Source organism: Rutilus rutilus (genome assembly GCF_951802725.1).
Source record: "Rutilus rutilus genome assembly, chromosome: 1".
Lineage (NCBI taxonomy): Eukaryota > Metazoa > Chordata > Actinopteri > Cypriniformes > Leuciscidae > Rutilus > Rutilus rutilus.
This window is the reverse complement of record NC_140209.1, coordinates 2,301,656-2,329,627: the sequence shown is the minus strand read 5'-3', so window position 1 is coordinate 2,329,627 and position 27,972 is coordinate 2,301,656. Positions and strand designations below refer to the sequence as shown.

Genomic DNA, 27,972 nt, shown 5'->3' with positions numbered 1-27,972 from the left:
AAACACAACTGCAGAGGTTTTATTAAGAAAAGTATAGCAATCATTCAAAATGAAAAAAGATGCTAAAAACAGGAATGAACAGACAAGATCCAAGAATCCTCAAATCAGCTCCATCACACAGAACAGAGAGAGATTATACAGTCTGAGTCTGTCCATTACTGTATTAATATTATATTTAAAGCAGTTTACATATGAAGCGCAAGAGAATGACTTTCAACACTGTAGGAAAATATATCCATAAAATCACTATAAATGAAAATAAATCTGGCTTTTTTTATGTAAAAATACATTTTAATCTAAACTTGATTAAACTTGATTATATCAGAGTTTTTTCTCTGTTTTCTGAGAAGAAGAAAATAAAACAATGACCAATCCTCTGTAAGTTTTTGCTATTGTAAATATTGCTGCAGATTGGCTCTAAACTCATCAGTATTTTATTCTAATATTGTCGGCATCTCTATTTCCTCTGGGTGCTTCGAGTCCTTCCTCCCTGCAAAATAAAAGCATTGACTGACCTCTCGTATGTGTTTTTATCATGATTGCAGATTGTTCCAGATCAGATGAGTGTGAATCATCAGATTGTGTGTGGCTCAAAACTCACCAGCTCTTCTTGCACAGATGATCTGAAGAAGAATCACAGTAGGAGTAGCAAAACTGCGATCTCAACAATAATCACAATCACTGCAGGAAACATGAGAGGAAGAAGAGAAACTGTACATGACTGAAGTCAAGGGTATTCAACTATCAACAGTTATTGATAAAGCATTTACAGACTGACTGACAGGGGTGGACTGGCAATCTGTGTTCGGGAAAAGTCCAGAACGGCCGTCCAACCAAGGGCCGTCAGCACAAAAAAGCGTCTAAGGAACAGACACCACTGGCTCAGGAACAGACACAGGCTTGACGGCGGCCATCTTGTCAGGGAACACAGGCTCGGCAGACGTGACGTGAACACTCTCGGCAGCGGCCAACTTGTCTGAAGACACAGGCTCGGCAGACGTGACGTGAACAGGCTCGGCGGCAGCCATCATGTCCGAAGACACAGGCTCGTCAGGCGTGACGTGAACACTCTCGGCGGCGGCCATCTTGTCTGAAGACACAGGCTCGGCAGACGTGACGTGAACAGACTCTGTGGCGGCCATCTTGTCCGAAGACACAGGCTCGGCAGATGTGACGTGAACAGTCTCTGGCTTGGCAGATGTGACGTGAACAGTCTCTGGCTTGGCAGATGTGACGTGAACAGGCTCGGCATCGGCCATCTTGTCTGAAGACACAGGCTCGGCAGATGTGACGTGAACAGTCTCTGTAACGGCCATCTTGTCCGAAGACACAGGCCCGTCAGACGTGGCGTGAACAGTCTCTGGCTGGGCAGACGTGACGGATCGCTGAGGTGGTGCAGGCAGTGCGAGCAGGATCACTGGAACAGGGACCACCGGAACAGGGACCACCGGAACAGGGACCACCGGAACAGGGACCACCGGACTCGGGACCACCGGAACTGAGGCCACCGGAACAGTCACGGAGGGAGTCTTCCTCTTCCTCCTCCGTTTCGAGACCACTGGAACTGGGGCCACTGGAACTGGGACCACTGGACTCGGGACCACCGGAACTGGGACCACTGGACTCGGGACCACCGGCACTGAGGTCACCGGAACTGGGACCCTCTTCCTGGCCTCTCGCTCCTGCAAGCGAGCGAGACCCTCCACCATTGCCTCAAAGGTACTTCTTTCATACGCCCTCCTAAGTAACCAGTCCATGGGCTCATCGAGTGCATAAAAGAAAAGGTCCTTAAGAGGCCCCTCGTTCAGTTGTAGGCCCTCCGCCGCTCTAAGGAATTCGGCCGCAAATTTCCTCAAATCAGCCCCTTGCTGGCGGAGGGAACTAAGTGCCTGAAAACGAATAATACGTTCGTATTGGGGGCACGCAACAGAGGGGGCTGGTGGGTGACGTGAAACCCCTTGCGGAGTCCTCGACATGGTTCGGATCGTTATGTCACGTAAATCTAAAGAAACTAGGTGAGGACTCAAAATGCAAAGGGAAAAAACGATATTTATTACAAAAAGAAACACTAAACACAAAACAAAACCCACGAGGGGGAAAACATAACTAAATACAAAACAACCACAACTTCAAAAATGAACATACCAAACAGGGTCACGGGGGAACAGGAGACGTGTACAAGACAACGATCCGACACAGACTGCAAACACAAAGGAACTTATAAAAGGGACAAATCAGGCAGGTAATGAGGAACAACAGGTGGGGCAAATGAAACCAATAATGAGATAACAAGGAGGGTGGGGTCAAACAGTGACAGGAACACAAAAACCACATGTGCTACACGAGACAGGACAGGCATGTGACATTGATAAGTTAATCTTACGGTCGTTTGCGGGCCAAGCAACTGTTTGATAATTACATTAATTTCCAGTAAAAGATATCAGGATAATTGATCTGAAGAATGAAATATTGATATGTTCAATTTATCTATTTTTCAGCTTCAATAATTTTAAGGTAACTGTAATATAAAATATATATATATTAATCATATTCCTGATTAATTATTAAAATTCCCTGTACCGTATTTTCCGGACTATAAGTCGCTCCGGAGTATAAGTCGCATCAGTCAAAAAATGCGTTATGAAGAGGAAAAAAACATATATAAGTCGCACTGGAGTATAAGTCGCATTTATTTAGAAATTTATTTCACAAAATCCAAGACCAAGAACAGACATTTAATCTGGAAAGGCAAGTTATTCAACTACACAGTAGCACACAGAACAACAGGCTGAGAAGGTGTCCGGTATGTTAACGCAACACATTAACAGTTATTCTGCTACACAATAGCATAAAGAACATATACCTGGGAGGCTGAATAGGCTAAATTAACATAAGCCAGTGAGTCCAACAAGCAAGTTACCAGTAAACAAGTTCATTAAGCCCCCGCGATCTCATTCCACATCACTGAATCCACTGAATTTTCTTCATATGGTGTCGCTTCTGAATAACTCCGCCAACTAGAGCGCCCTCTCGCGGCTGTAGACGGTAATGTTTTCTCTTGGTTCATCTCAGTCTGAATTAATTTGATATATAAGTCGCACCTGAATATAAGTCGCAGGACCAGCCAAACTATGAAAAAAAGTGCGACTTATAGTCCGGAAAATACGGTATATCATTTGAGCTAATTTGTTTACGTTACATTAGTTTTATAAGGCTTTCCTACTGCACTTTTAAATTAGCTCACATTGTATTTGAATAGTAAGTTATAGTCTATAGTAACTATATATTTTATAATTACAAGTTTGTGTAATTTGGGGTTTTTGTAGCCAGTGACATTTCATTATTTGTATTTTTTATTTTCAATGCAGATGTAATGGCATTGTACATTTTTTGTTTTTATTTGAAGTCTGAGGCTTCATTAACCCTCAGGGGTATCGAATGTGTTTTATGGCCTTATTTCAGAAACTTTAGTTTTTAGTTTTTTCAATAACCATGCATAAACATTATTCTCTCAAAAATGCAGACATGTACATTATTGTTGCTCACATTTCATGGTAGCCCTGTTTGTGCTAAATAGTGTGTAATTTTTTTTTTGCCATTAATATGTTTATAAGCAACTGAAAAAAGCAAAAATGTCAGGGCATGTCAGAACATCTCAAGGACCCCAAAAACACCTTAGACCCCAGAGGGTCTTATAAACCTATTAATGGCAAAGGTGTAAATTTTAGAAAAGATTATTGGTCAAATGAAGATCAATGGCTCCCCCAATGATGTGATTCCCCCTCGTCTTTTTAAAGAGGTTTTTCCTACAGTGGCGCCCTGCATACTTGAAATTGTTAATGTCAGTTTAATTACTGGAGTAGTACCAATGAGTTTTAAGCATGCAGTTGTTCAACCCTTGTTAAAGAAACCTGGTCTGGACCGACTTGAGCTCTCTAATTATCGGCCGATTTCTAAGCTCCCTTTGCTTTCCAAAATTATGGAGAAAGTTGTTTATCTGCAGCTGAGCACATTTTTGAATGACAATTGTATAACTGAAATTTTTCAGTCTGGGTTTAAGTCAGCCCACAGCACTGAGACAGCTCTGCTGAGGGTTTTCAACGACATTCTTCTGGCTTCGGACTCTGGTGATACTGTTGCTCTGCTGCTATTAGACCTTACGGCTGCGTTCGATACAGTCGACCACCAAATTTTATTGTCTCGACTGGAGAACTGTGTGGGCATTAAGGGGTTGGCCTTAGCCTGGATTATGTCCTATTTGGAAGGCAGAAGTTTTTCAGTTCAGGTCAGTGATGCTGTGTCCTCTTCGGCTTCTTTGTCGTGTGGAGTTCCTCAAGGGTCTGTCCTTGGGCCGCTACTTTTTTCAATGTACCTGCTGCCTCTTGGGTCAATTCTTAGAAGTCACAATGTTTCGTTTCATCTTTATGCTGACGATTGCCAAATATATGTGCCGCTGAGTCAGTCAAAAACCCTTTTGGAGTGTCTGAATGAGGTGAAAGCATGGATGGCTATGAATTTTTTGTATTTAAATGAAAACAAAACTGAGTTTGTGTTATTTGCTCCTAGTGACTCAGCTGCTGCGGTTCCTGTTGACCTGGGTTGTCTAACCAGAGACATTAGCCCTGTGGTTACAAATCTGGGAGTTAAGTTGGACGGTCGTTTAAAACTGGATGCCCAGATTAGTGCAGTGGTGAAGACCAGCTTCTTCCAGCTTAGGCAACTGGTCAAAGTAAAACCGGTTTTATCTCGACCTGATTTTGAAATTTTAATCCATGCTTTTATCACCACTCGTTTAGATTATTGTAATGCACTTTACACTGGTCTTAGCAAATCACTTATGGCACGATTAGTCCAAAATGCAGCTGCTCGTCTTTTAACTGGAACTCGAAAATTTGACCATATCTCACCCATTCTCCAATCCCTCCACTGGCTCCCTGTGCACTTTCGCACTGATTTTAAAATTCTTTCATTTGTTTTTAAATGTCTACATGGCCTGGCCCCCCAGTACCTGTCTGATCTGCTCGTGCCCTACACCCCCTTTCGTTCGCTGCGGTCAGCTGACCAGGCACTGCTGGTCGTCCCTAAGACAAAACGAAAATTAAGAGGTGACCGAGCGTTTGCCGTGGCAGCTCCGAGACTCTGGAATGAGCTGCCTTTGCACATCAGACTGACTGAGTCTCTTCCTGTTTTTAAATCCCGTCTTAAAACTCATTTATTTTCTTTGGCTTTTAACTCAGTTTGATTGTTGACTTTCAGTTTTGTATTACTGTTGCATTTATTTTTATTGTTATTTATTGTTTTATTTTTTATTTTTATTGTGTCTTTGTTGTATGTTATTGTTTATTTATAGACTGTGTTCAGCACTTTGGTCAACAGTGTTGTTTTTAAGGTGCTTTATAAATAAAGGTGGATTGGATTGGATTGGATAAATTCACTCTATTTAGCACAAACAGGGCTACCATAATATGTGAACAACTTGCATGTACATGTTTGTATTTTTGAGAGAATAATGTTTATGCATGTTTTTTTAAAAAACAAAAAACTAAAGTTTCTGAAATAAGGCCATAAAACACATTCTAAATATATGTAAATAAGACTTTTGACTAATGGACGTCGTTGCCTAGAATTTTTTCTTCAAAATTATGTGAAAATCATCCTGCCTAATCATTTACATAACACAATACATTGATTTAAATCTTGTAAAACACTTTTTGTTTGGAAAGGCCATATGCGGGTGGGCGTGATTCACACCTGCAGAGACAATGGGGCCTGCATAATGAGGCTGCATACGTAATGAGCCTTTCATTCAGCCACAAGCCACAAGTAATGAGCCTTTCATTCAGACACGAGCCACAAGTATGCAAGGACAATATATAACTGGTTCACAGTTGTTGTGCTTGCAAATTGTACAATATCCAAGGTAAACATTTCTAGTAATTGTGCAGTTAATTGTTCTCATCCTGTATTTTCACATTTGGAATATATTCTCTTCCCAAATGTGTCACTAATAAAGCATAATACAATTATTTAAAGAGAAGGCTTATAATGACCTTTTAAGATTTTGTTTACATCTATCCTTCTATATATATATATATATATATATATATATATATATATATATATATATATATATATATATATATTTTTTTTTTTTTTTTTTTTAAGGTTTTAAGGTTTTAAGGTTAAACAATTACAACAACATTTAAAATTGTAACAATATTTCCAGTGTAATCTTTCTTTGTATTCACGATTCATATTTAACCCTCTGGGGTCTAAGGTGTTTTTGGGGTCCTTGAGATGTTCTGACATGCCCTGACATGTTTTGCTTTTTTCAGTTGCTTATAAACATATTAATGGCAAAAAAAAATTACACACTATTAAGCACAAACAGGGCTACCATGAAATGTGAGCAACAAGAATGTACATGTCTGCATTTTTGAGAGAATAATGTTTATGCATGGTTATTGGCAAAAACTAAAAACTAAAGTTTCTGAAATAAGGCCATAAAACACATTCTAAATATGTGCCAATAAGACTTTTGTCTAAAAGATGTCATCACCTAGTGTTTTTTCTTCAAAATGAAGTGAAAATCACCCTGCCTTATCATTCACATAACACAATACATTGATTTGAATTTTGTAAAGCACTTTCTGTTTGGAAAGGCCATATGCGGAGTGGGCGTCAACGGTCATGTATATGTAGTGGTTCACACCTTAGGAGACAGTGGGGCCCGCATACTTAATGAGCCATTCATTCAGGTGAGTCACTGAGCCACAAGAATGCAAGAGCAACAGTTGGAAGCATCTCAATTCTTTTTTATTTTTCCACATATTGTGCTTGCAATTTGGCCTATAATATCCAAGGAAAACATTGTGCAGTTAATTCTCATACTGTATTTTCAGTTTTGGAATATTTATCCTCTCCCCAAATTTGTCAATAATAAAACACAATAAAAGTTATTTAAAGAAAAGGCTTATATTTACCTTTTAATAGTTTGTTTACATCTACCTTGTAAATATATTTTTTTTTATTAAAAAGGTTACAATTACAACAACAATTCAAGTGTAATCTTTCTTTGTAAAAACTAAAGTATACATTTTATCATACATATTTCAAAGTTAAGGATTTGATTGATTATTTGATAACTTTATTTTTGACAAAACATAATGGGCCCTATCTTGCACCCAGCGCAATTGACTTTGTACACCGACGCATGTTTCATTCCTATTTTGCACCCGCGCAAAGCGCGCTTTTCCCTCCACAGAAGCACGTCGCTAAACTAGGGAATGAACTTGCGCTCCCTGGGCGGTTCAGCGCAAAAAAGGAGGCGTGTCCCGGCGCAAATGTTCCTTCATGCTATTTTGCATGTTTAGAAAACAATTGCGCCACAAACCAGGAAAAAATAGTTTAAAGTCTGTGGCGCGTTGCGCATGTTATTCATATGCTATTTTAAGGGCGCATGCTTGGCCATAATCAATGTAGCGTGTGCACAACGTGCATACACTTTGATTATCTCATCTACACAGAAGCAGCAGTTTTCATTTTTGCAAATCATACATTATTACGATAGATAGATAGATAGATAGATAGATAGATAGACAATTTATTATAAAAACATACATCTAGCTTACACATTTACCCAAATTATCATACGCCTTTTTAACCGAAGTTAATTTGGGTGGGTTTCTCCATCCCCAACGTCCCTGACGAGAGCGTTGCTCTCCTTGGCTGTGAACCGCGCCTGGCGCGCGCCTGGCAAATCCGCCGTTAGAATACGAATCCGCTTTAGAACAAGGGCGCCTGCTCTTAAAGGGAATGTGAGATGACGCTCTGATTGGTTTATTTCACGTTACGCCCAAACCACACCTATGAATAATGAAGCTACTTCAGACCAACCCATTTTAGATTTGCGTCTGGCGCAAGTGTCATTTATCCCGCCGGGAAAATAGCAACAGCGCCAAGACCCGCCCACAAAGTTACTTGCGCTTTGCGCTTTGACACTTGCGTTTCAGATCGTTAAAATAGGGCCCATTATATTTAACATAAGCAAATATTGGCAAACAAAAGCTTATTTGAGGTGGTAGATATTTTACATTAAAAATGTATAATCTATCCAAAACTAATCAACGAAATGTTGTCTTTCATATGTCTGTAACATAGGTCTTTCATTTTTATTATAAGAAATATAAATCTTAATTTGCAGTTTAATACGTTGCTTATACAAATACATTTTATTTCAACATATTTTAGTCGATATTTACTGAGTGTAGCAATACAGATTGCTAAAACCGAAACATTCATACACAAACAGAAACGCTTGACTGTAACGTTGTTTTTATGAAATATTAGGGCATATAAATGTTAATTTTCAGTTTAAAACGTTGCTTATACAAATAGCCTACATTTTATTTCAACATATTTCTGTCGATTTTTACTCAACTCAGTACGGCAATACAGTTTGCTAAAACATCATCATTCATTCACACACGCGATTTAAATTTAAACTGTCTTTTTGCGATCTGTGGTAAACAGCGCGCATCTCTGCCGTTCATTCATCACAAACGGAAACCCGATTCACGAGAGAAGAAAAAAAAACTTCCAGTATTCCTCAGCTCGCTCCTCGATATACCCGCACTTCTGAGGTACTTTTTTCATTATTGTTATTCCTCACAGCGCTGCGAGACGGTTTAAACAAGTAATGATCTGAATAAACGTGTGTTTCTCGAGCTGATATGGGGGCGTTCACAGGATTGTGCGGATTGCCTCATTCATTTGCGTTTGAATAGCGCGCGCTATCCGTAGGCGGAGTCACATTACATTTGAATTAGTTGTAATGAGGTCGACTGGAATCGCTCTCTTTTAATACAGATTTCACAAGATGAGAATATTTGTTTTTTATATAAATTACTTCATTTAAAAGAAGAGAATTCAAGCTTCATGCCTGTATGTCTGTTTGCCTGTTTGACTGAGTATTCGCTGAGTTATTGTTCATTTTCGGACGCGTTTCAGAATGGACTTCACTGGCAGAGAAGGCAGAACTCGCATCACGTTTATTTTTCTTTATTTGGCAAAAAGCACAACACTTTGTTTTTATTGTGAGTATACACAAAAATAATACACACTTAACAGGATCGATTGATGTATGAAACTCCTATGGAAAATCAAAGTCAACAGAGTATTTATGAGTTTCTTTTACACTGATAAAAAAAAGCGAGCTGGTATCGCCGGCGATACCGCCGACCTCAGGGGGTTAATGTTATAAAGCTGTCAGTATAAATGAACGTGTCGTACCTCTGTATAATGATCCAGCAGTCACACTGACTCCAGTTTCTGATGCTGTATCAGCTGGATCTGTGGATCACGTCTGTTAGTTCAGTTCAACACATAATGCCACATATACACAACATCATCATCACATAATACTGGAGCTTCACATCACAGAAATGATGAATATGTGCACGAGTCTGTCATCTATTATCTTCTTACTTCACTCTCAAGCTGTCAGGAGGAGAATGACTATCGCCATTCACCAAAAATAAAATCTATTTATACAGTGATCATGTGATCATGAACCTTGTGTAGGAGCTGCTGCTGTAGTTCGGCTGGATGTCTTCTCAGAGTTTGAGCTTCTGACTGGAATCAGTGTTGGTGAAGCGACTGGAGCTGCAGAAGATGAATGTTCAGACGCATCATCTATAGGACATTAACATCATATGTTCATATCGATCATGACATGCAGTTTGTGTTCATCATCACAGTTTACAGGGGCAGTAGTTGAGAAGAGACTGTACTGTATTACTGTATTACTGTATTAATGCGTTACTGTATAATTTTAAACCGAATTAACATCATATTTTACAGTGTTGTTTCTCACCTGAATACTTGACAGTGTATCTGACTGAGGTCTCGAGATGATTTCTGCGAGTAAGCTGACATCTCCACTCTCTGTTGTCATCTTCATTCAGGAGTGTTGTAGTCAGAGTGAGGATACAGAGATCTGATGAGAATAATATCTGATATCTGGAGTCTGTCTTCAGATCAACACCAGCCTGATTCACCCACAACAGCTCTAATCCCGCAGAACTGACCCAAGCATCACAGGAGTATAGAGTATACACCTGACAGGAGAGAGTCACAGAGCGGCCTGGACTGATCTCAGTCTGTGAGGATGATGATGATGATGATGAAGATGATGGAGACACTGAAACTGAACACAAGACACAAATCACGGACTCTTCAATCATCATCTGAGTTTAAAGGGAGAATCTGCCCTTTTTAAATTGACCACATAATCATAAACTTACCATGAAGAACATGCAGAAAAAAATGTGCATCAACTGCATCAACACGTGCATCAGGTCCTTGTCCTCTGTAATTCACATATTGTCGGCAGTTGTAAGATCCAGAATCTTCTCCTGTGACGTTCTTGATGTTCAGAGAGCAGTCAGACTCCAGACTCAGTCTCTCATGTCTCTCTGAGTCTTTATTCTTTATCTCTTTATTAAGTATAACTCCTTCTGAACCTTTAACGTAGCTAATGTAGACCCATAGTGATTCGCAGCCAGAAAGAGTATTATAACAGGACAGAGAGACATTTTCACCAGAACTGATGAACACATGATCCAGTCCACTGGTTCCTGAAACACAATATATCTCAGTGATCATTATGATATAATAAATGAAAACATAAACATAAAAAGCAGAAGTTTTATTCTCACTTAAAGCAAACAACACACTCTCCAGAATAAAGTATTAGTCTTTATCAGAGAGCTGTTCAAATCACTGACACACAGGGCCGTACTCACCACTGAGGTCTCGGAGGTCCGAACCTCTAATTTTTCGAAGTGCATATAATGAAGTTTGTGAAATAATTGCCTAATATTAACTCTTCTTTGGTGCTGCAATGATATTGCATATTGCCTCATCTGAGCTGCTTTAGAGGCCGTTCACATGTTTGCGCTCTCACCCCAGACAGCAACATAGTGTTGGCCCAGATCCGGCCCACATCTGGTACACACATGGATTCCACTTGGGCCGGATCTGGGCTGACACTATGTTGCTGTCTGGGACGTTTGTTATTTTAATTGTAGAAGCGCGAAAAGTGCACCCAAATAAAGAGTGACACCGTCGCAACGCTCGTTTGTTTTCCCAGGCGAGAAGAAAAAAATCGAATCAAATGAGGTTTTAGGGCTTTATGTTCACAGAAGCTGCGAGCCGAGCGCGACGCTTCACGACACGCTTTCAGTGAACGGTCATATAGTGTGAGTCTGGCCTTCGAGATGTAAGTAGCTAAACCAAACAACTGTGTACGATAAAAGTATTAAACCAGTAACAGAAACAATCTGGAGATGAGAAAGGAAGAGCAGTAATTAACATTATTAGTGTATTCCTATTTAACACATATGTTCTCTGCTAATTACTGTGGAAAATATAAGCTCAATTTAACAACACAAGCACCTAATAAATATAATGCCATAATAACAATAATAATAATAATGTTTAATTTATATAGCGCCTTTCCCAAGCTCAAGGACGCTTCACAATAACAGTAAAGAACAAACAGTCAGTTCATACATAAATGGACAATAGACATTTGCCCAGTCCAAGAAATGAGCAATAGTATTGTATATAGTAATAATAATATTAGAAGTATTGTATAAATATTAATGTGAATATGGTCCTCGAATATGTAATATTTCACCAGTCAGCACTGGGACTTTTCACTGTAGTGTTTGTGTTTGTGTAACTTGCATCATTAACCCAGTAGGTGGCTAAGCAAGTGAATGCCTTCATGAGTGAGCAATTGAACCATTAAATGAACAGATTAGTCCAAAAACATTGATTCGTTTAGTTAAAAAAAAAAAAGTTTCTGAAACTAATCTTTGATGCTCATACTAATTGCTCATTATGCCTCTGGACACAAAAGCATTGCATTGGCATTTGATTGTAATATCTATGCAAACTAATCATTAAATCATTTCTCATTTAAGGCCATTCCCGTTTTGAATATGTGATTGTGTATTGTCAACAATAAGCATAAACATTCTGCATTTCCATTTTGTTGTGTGGATCATTCATTGCAGCATTTCAGAATCTGTTATCTCCTTGACAAATAATGTATGCCACTGCCCACTGATATGTGTAGATGAGGAAAATAAAAATTTCATCATGTTTTCGAGGTAATGTCATCCTTATGTCGTGGCCACACGACAGTGGTATTAACATTAAGTGACATGACATCTGATGCACAGAAGCCAATGGCACACTTCACTATGCGTATTAGCACATCTGGCGTCATCTTGCGCTGACCAGTGTTGCCAGTGCTGCCTCAAGTGCCTTATTGCTTTTATAAAACGGTTAACACAGAATGCAAATATCAAAGCCGAAGAATATGTATCTATGCAACTTTCATGAAGTAAAATCACTAAAAGCCTTCTTTCCGCTGGTAAAATAGTCCTTGACCGTGAACAGCAGCAGAAGTTACATACATTATTTCGCCATTAGATGGCGGCAAAGACTGTCTTTATGAGTGAGTCAGGCAGTAGAGATGACTTTTAGGATTCAAACTTGTGAACACAGAGAAGCAAGACACAACTGATAAATGACTAGTGTCACTGGAAAACCCCTTAACAGTAAAAAGGACAAGATATCGCAGCGGACATTCAAACAGATTTATTATTAAATTCACTTCTGGAATTCGAATGCGTCGCTGAACGCGTTGTTGTCTTTGGAGCTCTATCGATTTGATTTATAATTCTTCCCTTTAAACTCACTTACAACGAACATCTTCGCGAAAACGAACGCGATGCTGTGATCATCGGCGATTCCATCGTTCGGCACGTACACGCTACGTTAGGTAAAAGTAAGGTGCACAGTCACTGCTTTCCTGGTGCTCGTGTTTCTGAAATCGCCGCTCGCGTACCCGAGATTCTGAACGGTGACGAGCGCGTCGGAACTGTGGTCTTGCACGCGGGAGTGAACGACATCAGGCTGCACCAGACGGAGGTTCTGAAGAAAGACTTCAGGAATCTGATCGATACGGTACGCAGCACATCGCCTGATATAACAATCATTGTGTCAGGACCGCTTCCCACGTACCGTCTAGGACATGAAAAGTTTAGTAGACTATTCGCGCTAAATGAATGGTTAACGTCATGGTGCAATGAGCAGAAACTGCTCTTTGTAAATAATTGGAATCTGTTTTGGGAGCGTCCTAGACTTTACCGTGCTGATGGCTTACACCCAAGCAGATTCGGAGTGGATCTTCTGTCGGATAACATCTCCAAAATGTTAAATACCATTAAATGACTAGTAACCAAAAGTTCAAATCATAGTCTCTCCTGCACCAATTTAAATGATATAAATACTAGTGTAGAACATTGCATAGAAATTGTGTCTATTCCTCGTTTAGTGAGATCAAATAATAAATCTACTGCAGGATCTAGGAAAAATCGAATTGTTATTAAAACAGAAAATGTTGCTATTAGTAAACAAAAACAATTTTTAAAGCTAGGTCTTCTAAACATTAGATCACTCACACCTAAGGTAGTTATTGTAAATGAAATAGTCACAGATAATAGCTTCGATGTACTTTGCCTAACTGAAACCTGGCTTAAACCAAATGATTATTTCGGTTTAAATGAGTCTACTCCATCTGGATACTCCTATAAGCACGAGCCCCGTCTGATTGGTCGTGGCGGCGGTGTTGCAACAATCTATAGAGATATTCTCAATGTTACTCAGAAAACGGGTTATAAGTTTATTTAGTTTGAAGTACTTGAACTAAATGTTACGCTCTTAGATGTTAGAAAAAAAATCCATATTATCTCTAGCCTTGGCTACCGTATATAGACCGCCTGGGCCTTACGCTGATTTCCTAAAAGAGTTTGCAGATTTTCTCTCAGACCTATTAGTCAATGTCGATAAAGCATTAATTGTTGGAGATTTTAACATACACATAGATAATTCAAATGATGCGTTAGGGGCTGCGTTTATAGATTTATTAAACTCCTTTGGGGTCAAGCAAAACGTCACCGGACCAACTCATCGTCTTAATCACACACTCAATTTAATTATATCATATGGAACCGATCCAACCGATATAGACATCATTCCACAAAGTGATGATGTCACTGACCATTTCTTGGTAACTTGCATATTACGTACTGCTGTAATATGTCATGCGGCGCCACGTTATCGACCAGGCAGAACAATCCTTCCATCCACCATAGATAATTTCTCAAATAGCTTATCGGATCTGTCTCAGCTGCTCAGTGAACCCAAACAAACAGATGAACTTGAGGAATTAACTAGCACTATGAGCACCATTCTCTCTAGAACATTGGATGTTGTTGCACCCATTAAATTAAAAAAGGTCAGAGAGAAAATTAAAGCACCATGGTACAATAATACTACGCATGTTATCAAGAGAGAAACTCGTAATTTAGAGCGTAAATGGAAACAAACTAATTTAGAGGTCTTTAGAATCGCATGGAAAGACAGTATGTCACGTTATAAAAAGGCCCTTAAAGCAGCCAGGGCTGAGCACCTCCGCAAACTAATAGAAAACAACCAAAACAATCCTAGGTTTTTATTTAACACCGTGGCTAGACTAACAAATAAACAGACGTCACCCGAACAAAATATCCCGTTACAGTTTAGTAGTAATAATTTCATTAACTTCTTCACTGAGAAAATAGAAAACATCAGAACCACAATTGTAAACGTTCAATTGCACCTTATAATTCAGCCTCAATTATCCCCCCGCAAGAACAATTACAGTGCTTTACAACTATAGAACAAAAAGAGTTAAATAAACTTATCACTTCATCTAAAACAACAACATGTTTATTAGATCCTATACCAACTAAACTACTGAAGGAAGTGTTACCTGTAGTGGAAGAGCCTCTCCTCAATATTATTAACTCATCTTTATCTTTAGGTCATGTTCCAGGAACATTTAAACTGGCAGTTATAAAACCTCTCATTAAGAAACCACAATTAGATCCACATAATCTAGCAAATTATAGACCCATTTCAAATCTACCTTTTATGTCTAAAATACTAGAAAAAGTTGTGTCCATTCAACTGGGCTCTTTCTTGCAAGAAAATGATATCTATGAAAAGTTTCAGTCAGAATTCAGGCCGCATCATAGCACTGAAACTGCGCTCGTTAAAATCACAAATGATTTACCTTTAGCTCCTGACCAAGGCTGTATCTCAATACTAGTTTTACTTGATCTAAGTGCTGCGTTCGATACTATAGATCACACAATACTCTTAGATCAACTACAAAATTATACTGGTGTTCAAGGACAAGCATTAAGCTGGTTTAGATCATACTTATCTGACCGCTATCATTTTGTCTATTTAAATGGAGAAAAAATCGATCATAATTCCAGTAAACTATGGAGTGCCGCAGGGATCTGTGTTAGGCCCTCTATTATTCTCAATATATATGATGCCACTTGGAAATATTATAAGGAAACATGGAATTAGTTTTCATTGCTATGCTGATGACACTCAAATCTATATTTCATCACGGCCGGATGAAAACGCTAAATTATCCAAATTGACAGAGTGTGTTAAAGATATAAAAGATTGGATGACGCGTAATTTTCTTTTATTAAATCCAGACAAGACAGAGGTAATACTTATCGGTTAAAAAAAACGCCCACAGAACCTCTCACAATACAACTTTGACATCGTAGGATGTCCTGTTACTTTATCCTCTACAGTAAAAGACCTGGGTGTTATACTCGATTGTAACCTGTCTTTTGAAAATCATATTTCGTATGTTACAAAAACAGCCTTTTTCCACCTTAGAAACATTGCTAAGCTACGTAATATGCTATCAGTTTCTGATGCAGAAAAGTTAGTTAATGCATTCATGACCTCGAGACTAGATTACTGTAATGCTTTATTAGCCGGTTGTCCTGCATCCTCAATAAACAAGCTACAGTTAGTCCAAAATGCAGCTGCTAGAGTTCTTACTAGATCAAGAAAATATGATCATATAACACCGATTTTATCATCACTACATTGGCTACCTATAAAGTTCCGTATTAATTATAAGGTATTGCTACTGACTTATAAAGCCCTAAACGGCTTAGCTCCAGTCTATTTAACGGATCTTCTATCACCCTATAATCCATCGCGCTCTTTAAGATCAATACATTCGAGGCTTTTGGCCATACCTAGGATATCCAGATCAACCAAAGGAGGGAGAGCATTTTCACATTTGGCTCCGAAACTCTGGAATAGTCTTCCTGATACTGTTCGTTGCTCGGATTCGCTCTCCCAGTTTAAAACTAGATTAAAGACGCATCTTTTCGGCCAGGCATTCATATAATATTGTTAATCTCACAGTTCAAACTACAATCCGGCCTCTAGTTCATAAATGCCAGAGGAGAACTGGCCCCCGACTGAGCCTGGGTTCTCCATTAGGTTTTTTTTTCTCCATTAGGTCACCTGATGGAGTTTTAGGACACCATTAGGTCACTTGATGGCAGACATGGGGACTTGTGACTTGGTGACTTGGACTCGAGTCGACTCGAGTCGCTATTTTTATGACTTGTGACTTGACTTGACAAAAAATAAAATACTTGAGACTTGACTCGGACTTGGAAGTTAAAGACTCGGGACTTGACTTGAGACATGATGACTTGAATGACTTGAGTGTTAATCACATCATGTTTTCAGTTTGAATATAAAATATATAAATAATTTTTTTAAATAAAGTTGATTACCCAGCTGGAGCGCAGGCTGAGAATAGCGTTGTCATGACTGGATCACGACACTATCATCAGTCATGCCCTCTCGTACCTTACGCACACCACGCCCACTTAGATCAGATATCACATCAACATGTCAGCCGGAGGGGTACCGATGCGGAATGCGGAACATACTTCCGGATTCTACAAAATGGGTATAACTACTTCCGGTCGTCAGCTACTGAGGTAAACACAGCGTAGGAATGGCGACCTTTTATAGCCGGTGTTTACAGGAGCTACCCATTCTATCCATTTCAGATGTACATCGTATTGCCAAACGGACGTCCAGAGCCCCGAGTACTCCGTTAGATAAAGGATTAAAGTTTTTACACCTCCTCATTTATTCATGATTATGAAGGTATGTAAGTTAGTATATGTAGCTTTTGCTAATGGCACCCGATGTACAGTTAGCTAACTATCAGTAAGTTAGTTTAGACTTGTATGCTATCAGTAGTTTAACCTTTTATATTTGCTTGCAGACGATTAAAACAATCAATGAAGACTGCATTTTTATTTTTTTTATAAAAAAATTTTTTCTGATACTTAAGCATTCGTGACATTTGAATTAAAACAGAAATAAGAATTGTATTCTAAAAAAGCGAAAAATAAGTTACCCCAGAGATCACCAACCGCTGCAGATGCGTACAGCAGTGAAAACCGGAAATGCTTATACCTGTTTTCCGGTTCAAACGTTGGGCGTTCCGCATAACCCCTATTATTCACAAGATGGCAAAAGACGAACACAGAGCTGCCAACTCTCACGCATTCACAGTGAGACTCACGCGGTTGACGCTTTTCACACGCTCTCACGCCACACATCCATTTTCTCACGCACAGAAAAATTGCGAAGCAAAGAGAACACGGATACCGACAGACTAGACAGAGCAGGTTAGTTATGATATAAAAAAATCTCAACTCTCAGATTCTGTCACTATTATTATGAAATTCAAACAAAAAATAGCGTTTTGGCGCTTGTAAATGTGACGCGACAGATCCCTAGCGGCACGTGAACCGATCATCTCTACAACCTAATAGTAAATAAACACGAATAAACACTGAAAGATACAGTGCAACTTACCAAAATGTATATTCCTCATACATAATATCGACCAATCAATCAAACAAATGGGTCAATAAAACAGCTGGAGAACAATTATGTCACATAACATTTAGGCTACCTCAGGAAAGCCATTTGATGACCATAACATGGGCTATAGCACATTAGTTGGCTAGAAAAAAAGAGCTATAGAGAGTATTTTGCTAAATATGTGTACTATATTACTTATTTATTTTTATTTATATCATTAAATAAAGTTGTTATTAATAAAAAAAAAACGCATTATATGTATTTGAGTTATTTTTAACCTTAAATAATACTGCCAGCTGATAGGGCTCTCTGTATGTTTACATTAGGTGAGTTGTTTTTTTTCTTGAGAAAAATTAATGCCTACCTTGTGTAGCCTACCTAATATTTATCCACATGAGTCAATATTAAATCAAATCACAAGAATTGAATTGAACTGAAATAATAAAAAAGCATAGCTTACCAGAAATTGTACCATGTAACCATTGTAACATGTTGTCACTAAACCTAATAAAATTCAGTTTAGTTACTAAAATGTTTTCACAATCACAATACACTTATTGTGATGCAATACATTTTTTTACATCCCCCCAAACCCCCCTAAATCGTTGTTTAGGTACATTAAACCATAAAGCTTTTTCACGTTAGGACTTGTATATAAAGCCCATGAGAACCGTGGGGAGTCAACCCACAGCCGCTCCGCTGCCCTGCTCAAAATGTGAAACAGAAACGCTTAATGTCAGATAACGTCCATAATAATTTGACTTTTGGTTAGATTTTTTTACCCGTTTTCAGTGGTTATGAGAGAGAAATTTGGTAATCATTGTTTAGGCTACATTAAACCACGTCATGTCATATTGTCAACATGGTCCTTATGAAGCAGAATAGTGGGTCACATGTCTAATGCTTTTTTGAAAACTTAAGGCTTTCTTCTTGTCTTGTCTTTTCACTTTATTTAGATCAGATTCTGCAGGTAAAATTACAATAATAAGGTGACTTGACTTGGACTTGACTTGGCCTACTACAGGACTTGACTTGACTTGACTTGACATAGCCTGTGACTTGACTTGACTTGACTTGCCCAAGAAAAAAATACTTGGGACTTAATTGAGACTTGAAGGTTAAGACTTGAGACTTACTTGAGACTTGCACATGTGTGACTTGGTCCCATCTCTGCTTGATGGAGTTTTTTCGGTTCCTTGCCACTGTTGCATTTGGCTTGCTCAGTTGGGGATATTTTGGGGATATTCAAGTTTATTCTATCAATCAATAAATTCCACTAGAAACAAACTTTGTTGTATTATTTTATTTTAATTTAATACTGTGAAGCTGCTTTGATACAATCTGTATTGTGAAAAGCGCTATACAAATATACTTGATTTGATTTGATTTGATTTGATTTATTATGAATATAGGACTGACCTGAAGGAAGATGCTATATCTACTGTAAATGCAGGTACACTCACTTCTCATCTCTCACAATACTCTACAAGCTTATCAATGATCAATATCAATGAGAACATATGTTTGCGTTGCTAAGAGTGGTTGCTAGGGGTGTTGTGTAGTGATACATAGAACCATTGGGTGAAGTGGTCATAACCATGTTTATCGTGGATAAAACACTTGACCAATCAGAATCAAGGACTGGTATATATATATATATATATATATATATATATAGGCTATGTGTGTGTGTGTGTAAATGTGTATATATATATATAACATTTTTTAATTAAAATGCATTAATTAATTAATAATGTTGCTATTTGGCAAGTGATAGTGGAGGGTGAGCTTTTGAAGTTCATTGCCGTCAAAATGAATCAATCAGAATCAAGGACTGGAACTAACCATTTTATATATATATATATATATATATAATTTTATAAAAAATAAAGAAAGATGGCGACGGGTGTGGCGGTACGTGCTAGAGCTGCTGCTTGCCCTTGTACAAAATCTTTGATTTTTATTAATACGACTTTGATTTTTAATGTGTACGACTACAATACGCTGCATCAAACATAAAGGCTCTCAGAAGGACATTAACCCTCTGGGGACCAAGCTGTTTTTGGGGTCCTTGAGATGTTCTGACATGCCTTGACATTTGTGCTTTTTTCAGTTATTTATAAACATGTTAATGGCTAAGGTGTAAATTCACTCTATATAGCACAAACAGGGCTACCATAATATGCGGGCAACGTGTATGCAGATGTTTGTATTTTTAAGAGAATAATGTTTATGCGTGGTTATTGGAAAAAATTAAAATGAAAGTTGCTGAATTAAGACCACAAAACACATATTAAATATGTGTCCACAAGACTTTTGACTAATGGATGTTCTCCCTTTGAGTTCTAGCTTCAAAATTATCTGAAAATAGTCTTGCTTTATCGTTCACAAAAAAATTACATTGATTTAAATGGTGTAAAACAGGTTTTGCTTGCAAAGCCAATATGTGTGAAGGAGGAGTAGTTTACACATTAGATTACAGTGTCCCACCCTCTCTGCATAATGAGCCATTCACTCAGGTGTGACACTGACTGAACCACAATACAAGGACAAAAGGTGTATTTAGACTTATATTGACCATTTAAGATTTCGCTTACATCTCTCTTGTAAATATGTTTTGCTATTTTATTAAAAATGTTACAATTACAACAATAATTACAATTTCAACAATATTTCAAGTGTACTCTTTCTTTGTAAAAAAAAAAAAAAAAAAAAAAAGATTGTAGGCCTACATTTTATCTATGTATTCATTAGTTTGAATATAGCCAACATTGGAACATCTAACATCTTAGTCTATGACTTTATTTTTGACAAAAATAGTATTTATATATATATATATATATATATATATATATATATTAGAGGTGGGCATAGATTAATTTTTTTAATCTAGATTAATCTAGATTCATTTTGAAATTAATCTAGATTAATCTAGATTAAAATGGCTCATTTGAATTCTGCCGAAGGCATTCAGAATATGTGTGCTACCCAAATAATGACTATACAAGTAGGCTAAGTCTTTGAGAACGGGTTTCTCAAGCCAGGTGGCGCATTAGACTAGGGGCTCATCTCAGGAACTGTTTCCAAAATGCATCACAAACTGCTTGAGAAAGCTGTTCTACTCATAGACTGTAAAAGGTTACTTCTGTACTGTTACCGTCCGTAGGCAACATAGGCCTATGTTATTATCAACTACTATAGGCTATCAATTAGGGATGGGCGATATGGCCTAAAATCTATATTTTGATATACATTGCAGCCTCTTGCGATAACGATATACAGTATATTATAATAAAACCATTACAGAACAGGTTACACAGACCCTGCTAAACAACTGCTAATTTTTTTTTAAAGGGTATATGTAGTTTTGAGAACATATATTGTGCAAAACTGTAAGTATACAACATAATTTTGCAGATAAATAAAATTTAAGTACACTAGCTGCAGAGATCTTAAGTAGGTCTAATGTTTATTATAGCTTTGAGCTTATGAAACCCCAAATTTAAAGTTATAATATTGTCTAACTGATGTCTTTTCAGTTAAAAAGAAACACAACAACGATTCTTAAAATCGGGCGTAGACAGAGATTATGTGTTAATTGGATTGAGAATAATACGCGCGCGCTGGTATTCAGTGATATCAGTTTCAGTTTCGTTTTGAATTTGAGGTGGTAGAACGGATTAGTCGTGTGTTAACTTACCGAACCGTTACCCCACACACTCGGATAGTTTGCTGCTGTTTGTCGGACGGCTTAAATCCGAACCAAGTCCAAATAATGGATGTTGCAGCTTTCACTTTCAGTCGTGTTTACTTAAGATGACGACGAAAATGCGTTGCAGCCGGGTTTACCTCGCGGCCGCGGGTAGATTGCGTCATCATAGCTTGTGTAGTAGAGCCATCTCCCAACCCAATTTGGGGAATAGATTAACGGCGATATTTTTTTTATCGCGCGATAAGAGTCTCGCGTTAACGCAGCGCGTTAACGCCGATAACGGCCCACCACTAATATATATATATATATATATATATGTAAGGGATAATGTATAGTGAGCCGGTTGTTATAGTGAATAACAACCCCGACAGGCTGAACGGGATCCCGACGCGAAGCGGAGGGATCTTGAATCAGCCTGAAGGGGTTGTTATTCACTATAACAACCGGCTCACTATACATTATCCCGCTTATTACATGGCTACCTACAAAATAAATAAATAATTTGACACAAATTATTGATTTAAAAAGGAGTTTATTGATTTAAAAACGATTGTATTGCTTCCGCCAAAGAAAATAGTCCGTTCCGCGTCCATAGCAACGCGCTGTTTTTCATGGCAACGGTCTGTTATACTTCGCAGCGGTCTGTTATCAAGAAATAATAGACCGCATTCTACATTGGAATTCAGCCAAGCCATGTAATAAATATATATAACGTTAGATATTTTATTTCAACATATTTCAGTCGATTTTTACTCATCTCAGTAGGCTATAGCAAAGCAGTTTATTCTTTCACACACAGACGCGCGATTCATATTTAGGCTAAACAGTCTTTACAAATATGTCCCCTTCATTCATCTCACAGAAAGGCGAGTCATATTATAGAAATGCGATTCATCTTTTTGCGGTTTACATAGGCCTACACTAACGTTATTCCATAACGTTATTCCTCACTTGAGAAAAGAAAACAGCCTACCTCACTCCTCAGCGGGATCTGCTCCTCATATCAGGAGATATTGCTCCTCATATCAGCACTGTTCTGAGGAATCTTTTCTCCATAAGGTTGGCTATATTATGCCTCACTCGATCGCGACACGCTTTGTTTACAGCTGATGTGGGGGCGTTTCACAGCTCTGAAATAGTTCTCAGAATTTGCATTTGAATAGCACGCGCTCTCCGGGGAGTGGTCACATTACTGTGAATCATCTCGTAATGAGGTTGACTGGAGTCACTCTCTTTTTATACAGATTACAGAAGCTGATAATATTTGTTTTTTATATAAGTGACTTCATTTAACAGCTGCGATCTCAAGCTTTATGCCCGTGGGTCTGTTTGCCTGTTTGACTGAATTTTCGCGGAGTTATAGATCATTTTCCAACGCGTTTCAAATGGGAGTTTACTGACAGAGAGAAGGCAGAAATCGCATCATGTTAATTTTTCTTTATTTGTCAAAAAGCAAAACACTTTATTTTTATTGTGAGTATACAGAAAAAAAATAGAAACTGAACAGCATCGATTGATGTATTACACGAAAATGAAAGATCAAAATTAACAGAGCATTTAGCGTTTATTTTTCATTGCTAAAAAAAAACGAACAAAACGCGCCGGAACGTTTTTGGTCCCCAGAGGGTTAACAACCTTAAGGACTGTCTGAAAGTGCTTAATGAGTGCGGTGAAAACATTCCCAGGTTTGTATCACACTACCTGGATGAACTTCCACCTGTCGGATTTGGCAGCAATGGCCCTGGAAGCTCAGGCCAGTGTGAGCGAGAACTTGGGTAGCTCTACATGAGAACAGCAGCCGATAAACCGAAATAAATCACGCCGTTCTGTGGTGGATAAAGTATTGGAGACATGTTGCTGGGCCAGCAGCCATATCACCCTGTAGCCCAAGACTGGTCTCCCACTGAAGCTAAGCAGGGCTGAGCCTGGTTAGTACCTGCATGGGAGACTCCTGGGAAAACCAGGTTGCTGCTGGAAGAGGTGTTAGTGAGGCCAGCAGGGGGCGCTCACCCTGTGGTCTGTGTGGATCCTAACGTCACAGTGTAGTGATGGGGACACTATACTGCCAAAAGAGCACCCTCCTTCGGATGAGACGTAAAACCGAGGTCCTGACTCTCTGTGGTCACAAAAAATCCCAGGATGTCCTTCGAAAAAGAGTAGGGGTGTAACCCCGGCATCCTGGCCAAATTCGCCCCTTGTCCTCTGTCCATCATGGCCTTCTAATCATCCCCATATATACTGATTGGCTTCATCACTCTGTCTCCTCTCCACCAGTAAGCTGGTGTGTGGTGGGTGTTCTGGCGCAATATGGCTGCCGTCGCATCATCCAGGTGGATATTGCACATTGGTGGTGGTTGAGGAGATCCCCCCTCCCATGTAAATTGCTTTGAGTGCAGAGAAAAGCACTATATAAATGTAATGAATTATTATTATTATTATGTGATGTACTGGGTGTTCAAGAGACTTTTTTTTAGCTTAGCAGGATTTGGAAAGACTGAACTCCCCACATAAAGACATCTATAGGGCGGGTGAATCTGCCACTGACTTGAGCGCTGGATTAGTTCATGGCAGAATACCTGGCGGCATTGACGTACTATGGCACAACAAGTTTGATCAGACTGAATGCTTACTGGGCTATAGGAATTGAGTTCAGTTATGGTGGAAAAACATTCATCATCCTGAACATCTATACACCCCATGAGAGTTCCCAGAATGAAGATGAATATCTCAACAGGTTGGCCTGTGTCATTTATTCAAGATCAGGCTTCCACCTGCTTTTTTATTGTGGGTGATCAAGTAGGACTCTGTACAAGACCAAGATGAACAAAGCCAAGCCAGGTGTAAATGAATATGTGGAAGAGTTTCATGCGGAGGCTAAAAGGGCTTTTAAAGCTTGGGCTGAGTATAGACATAAACATGGTCCCTTATTTGAATATAAGAAACGGGCAAATGCACATTTTAAATATGCCCTACGTTTCATAAAGAGGAATGAAAACACAATGAGGTCTGAATCACTTGCAAGGAAACTGCAAAAAAATAATTCAAATGATTTCTGGAAAGAAGTCAAAAGAATTCATAACTGAAAACATCTTTGCCAACGCATATTGATGGTGTAAGCGGTCAAGAGGAAATTACTCAGTTATGGCAAGGCCATGCATGTGCCGTGGTGCTCTCGTAAAAAGAGCTCAATATGTATATTTTTAAACATTTCTGTCTTAAAATGTGTTAAAATAACATTTATTGGGGTTTCTTCAAAGGTAGCATGTTTTTTACAGTAACTGGGTGATGAACTGCCGTGAGGTGAACACGTTTTGGAGTTTAGTGGAGCAGCTCGACCCGTGACCGGCAGATCTGACGTGCCTCACGCAGCATCCTGGTTTTGACGCATGCTGCCTGAACCCGTTTGTTTTGCGAATAGCTTACTCTCATTTCAGGCAGGATCACGGTCCTCTTGAAGCCAGCACACACGAGTACGTTTACAATTTAGTTATTTCATTCATCACTTCTGAATCTAAAAAAAACATATAAACAGGACAGGACAGGCAGAGGAGCAGGAATGGGAATGACGTGAAGGAATTGCATCGGAAATGAGTCGTACCTGGCGTTTAAAACCCATACTGAACTGACGCATGTCTCCAGGGTCATAGTCTAAAGCAGTGAAGTGTTCGCCGCATATGACGGCTGACTTTGTCACGGAGGCAGCAGTAAAATCTGCCTGAAACTTGCAGAGCCTCTGCCCTGTTTTTGATGTATTCGTACATCCCGCACAAACACAATAGTTAACCAATTTTGCTAGCTAGGTCTCCAGTATAACTGCTAGCCTACTTGCCGTTAGACTAACGGTAACTCTAGGCTTGGAGTCCCTCATATGACGTCACACCCTGCCTAGTGAAAGGGAGAGGGAGTGCTTAAAACCACTGTAAAAAGTACCAACTTTTCATATTATATTCAGCATTTTGGTATAAAAAAACATACAAAACAATGGTGGGCGGCTCTTATCTTTGTTTAATAAGCACATTGCATTATCTCCGTGAAAAATGTAACCTGCAATTTACACTTTAAGTTTCTAATTATGTTCATCTACTAAACAGTTAATTTTATGTTTAATTTAAAAGTGTGTGCAATGTTATTTATAAGTATCGTTTGTTTGCCATATGCTATATATAAGCACTAACATTTTTTTTCTTTTTTTTTCTTAGAACTGGGTGTGTTGACCAGTTTCGACAGTCGTCTTGCCAGATCTATCCAAAGAGGGTGTAACGTGTTGGCTGGTTTTTTTTTTTTTTTTTGGTCTCTTAAAGTTAATTCACTCACTAGTTCCTCTCATTGGGCTGGGCAATGTACACTTTTCTATTAGACATTGATTTATCCTCTTAAAACTGTTATCATAATTTTAAACAATATAATGCAGCATCATTTAAAAAATAAAGATTCTCATTATTTATTTTCCCAGATGCCATCCAAGGTGTATATGACTTTCTTCAACAGAATAGAAATGCATATATTTAATCTGTAGGAAATTCAAGCTTCCTACATGGATCCATACTATGCAAGAAAATGGGTTCCAGCATTGTGATTATTGTAAGAAACAAATCAACAAGTAAAACATTCTCTACTTTAAACTAGTGCTTCTGACCAGGGCTCTGATACCGTTTGAAATATCAGAATATTCATGTGAAGTTCATTCTTCTGTTTGCAATCAAAGCATCGTTTTCTACACACTTTAACATGCCAACATACTTGCGTTGCACAGCTACACAATGAATTTAGTGCAGACAGGAAGAGCTTTTTTGTTAAATCTTTATTTGTTTTGTTGACACCTATTGTTTTGCTACATAAGATATTAATTGATCAGATTCATGCACTACTTTTGGACTTTCCAAATGATTGTCTTTCAGTTTCATGGTATGCATCTAAAGATTTTGAATTTCTTTCTAAAAATGTTTGTGTTTGCTGAAGAAAGGCAGTTGTGCACATCTGGGATTGTATCAGGGTAAAAGAATCATGAGAATTACATTTTTGGACAAATTCTTTAACCCTCTGGGAGTCACTTGTTATCTTTGTGGTCAAAAGTGACCGAAGAACACCAGAGAGTTAAAGGATTTGTGTTTGTTAAAGCAAGTGCTATTTAACTTTTTAACTTACTGTTTGTATTTATGCTGAGATTCAGTTTGGGTCAGTTTCAGACAATTTGTAAATGGCCATTTTTTTGCTTGTGTTTTAATAAATAGAAGATGATGTACCATAATCTAGTTCTTCTTTATTTTCTCTACATCTTGTGAAAAATAGTTTGATATGTCGGTATACATTATATACTACATAGACTAGAAATGTTAATAATGTATTATGTTTTTTTTTATGTATTGTAGAATTATTGCTGTGACCATTGCTGCAAGTACAATTTGAAACTGTATTGAAATGGTAGAATTATGGTAAATGGCTGGAACCACAGCTGCCAGTATTTTACTGTAAATATACGGGTGAATTTTTTACAGTGTATTAATAAATGAAACATAAAACACACCAGGATAAAAAGCAGAAGTTTTAAATCATAGTATTTTTCCTGACTTAAAGCAAACAACACACTCTCCAGAATAAACTATTAGTCTTTATCAGAGAGCTGTTCAAATCACTGACACACTCTTAATATGAAGATAATTCTTCATCATCAGATGTTTGAGTGACACTATGTCCAGTATCAGGAATAATACAGTATGATCTGTGTGTATCAATACACAACTCTGAGATCAACACAACGTGAATGTGTGCAAGAATAAACTGAGCATGTTCAAATGAACTCTTTCCAGACTAATTCCACTAAATGTCTTTAGAGAAAATACAGATTTCTTTACCTGTGAGAAGTGAAGAGAGAATGATCAGTCCCAGCACACACAGATCACACTTATCAGCCATTTTCTGTTTCTGTCAGTCCTCCTCTTCATTATATATAGTTATAGCTCCTCCTTTAAACATCATCAGCTCCTCATGTGGTTATTAACTTCCTCTCATCTGACCAGCCAACCATCACTGGTGAAATAAACATAAAGCCTAATGTTGCAGTGCATGATGGGAACCACCAATCAAAGCTCATCCATGTCTCCCAAAATAATCATTATTGCTAATATAGCGTAATAAAAAATTAACATGTATCTAATATTTATCGAAATGAATCGATATTGAATCAAAATCGGATTCAAATCCATCATTCCTCTAAGCCGGCGATGTCAGTGCCGGTCCCAATCCCGGATAAATGGTGAGGGTTTTGGGTTTTTACTCACTTATGGTGCACTTTGTCACGGTCACCAGCTAGTCACCACCTCCTCACTACATTTCCCATCATCCTCTCTGGCCCTCACCTGCATGCACTTACCTGACTCCTTACCTGCACGATACCTACCTGA

At 38.4% G+C, this 27,972-nt stretch overlaps 1 protein-coding gene across 2 annotated transcripts; it reads right to left on the bottom strand.

Moving 5' to 3' along the window:
• LOC311301668 (uncharacterized protein) lies at positions 1 to 27,581 on the bottom strand. Of its 2 annotated transcripts, none has more exons than XM_084426943.1 (7): positions 27,424 to 27,581; positions 10,305 to 10,637; positions 9,875 to 10,207; positions 9,574 to 9,693; positions 9,292 to 9,351; positions 602 to 681; positions 1 to 490 (listed from the first exon to the last, which is right to left on the bottom strand). In XM_084426943.1, exons 1-6 carry the CDS (start codon positions 27,482 to 27,484, stop codon positions 635 to 637), a joined length of 954 nt encoding a protein of 317 aa, XP_084283069.1. In that variant the 5' UTR covers positions 27,485 to 27,581; the 3' UTR covers positions 1 to 490; positions 602 to 634. The 2 variants fall into 2 exon arrangements, with proteins under 2 accessions (XP_084283069.1, XP_084283070.1); XM_084426944.1 differs by having other exon boundaries at positions 9,574 to 9,663.
• Positions 27,582 to 27,972: the final 391 nt, after the last annotated feature.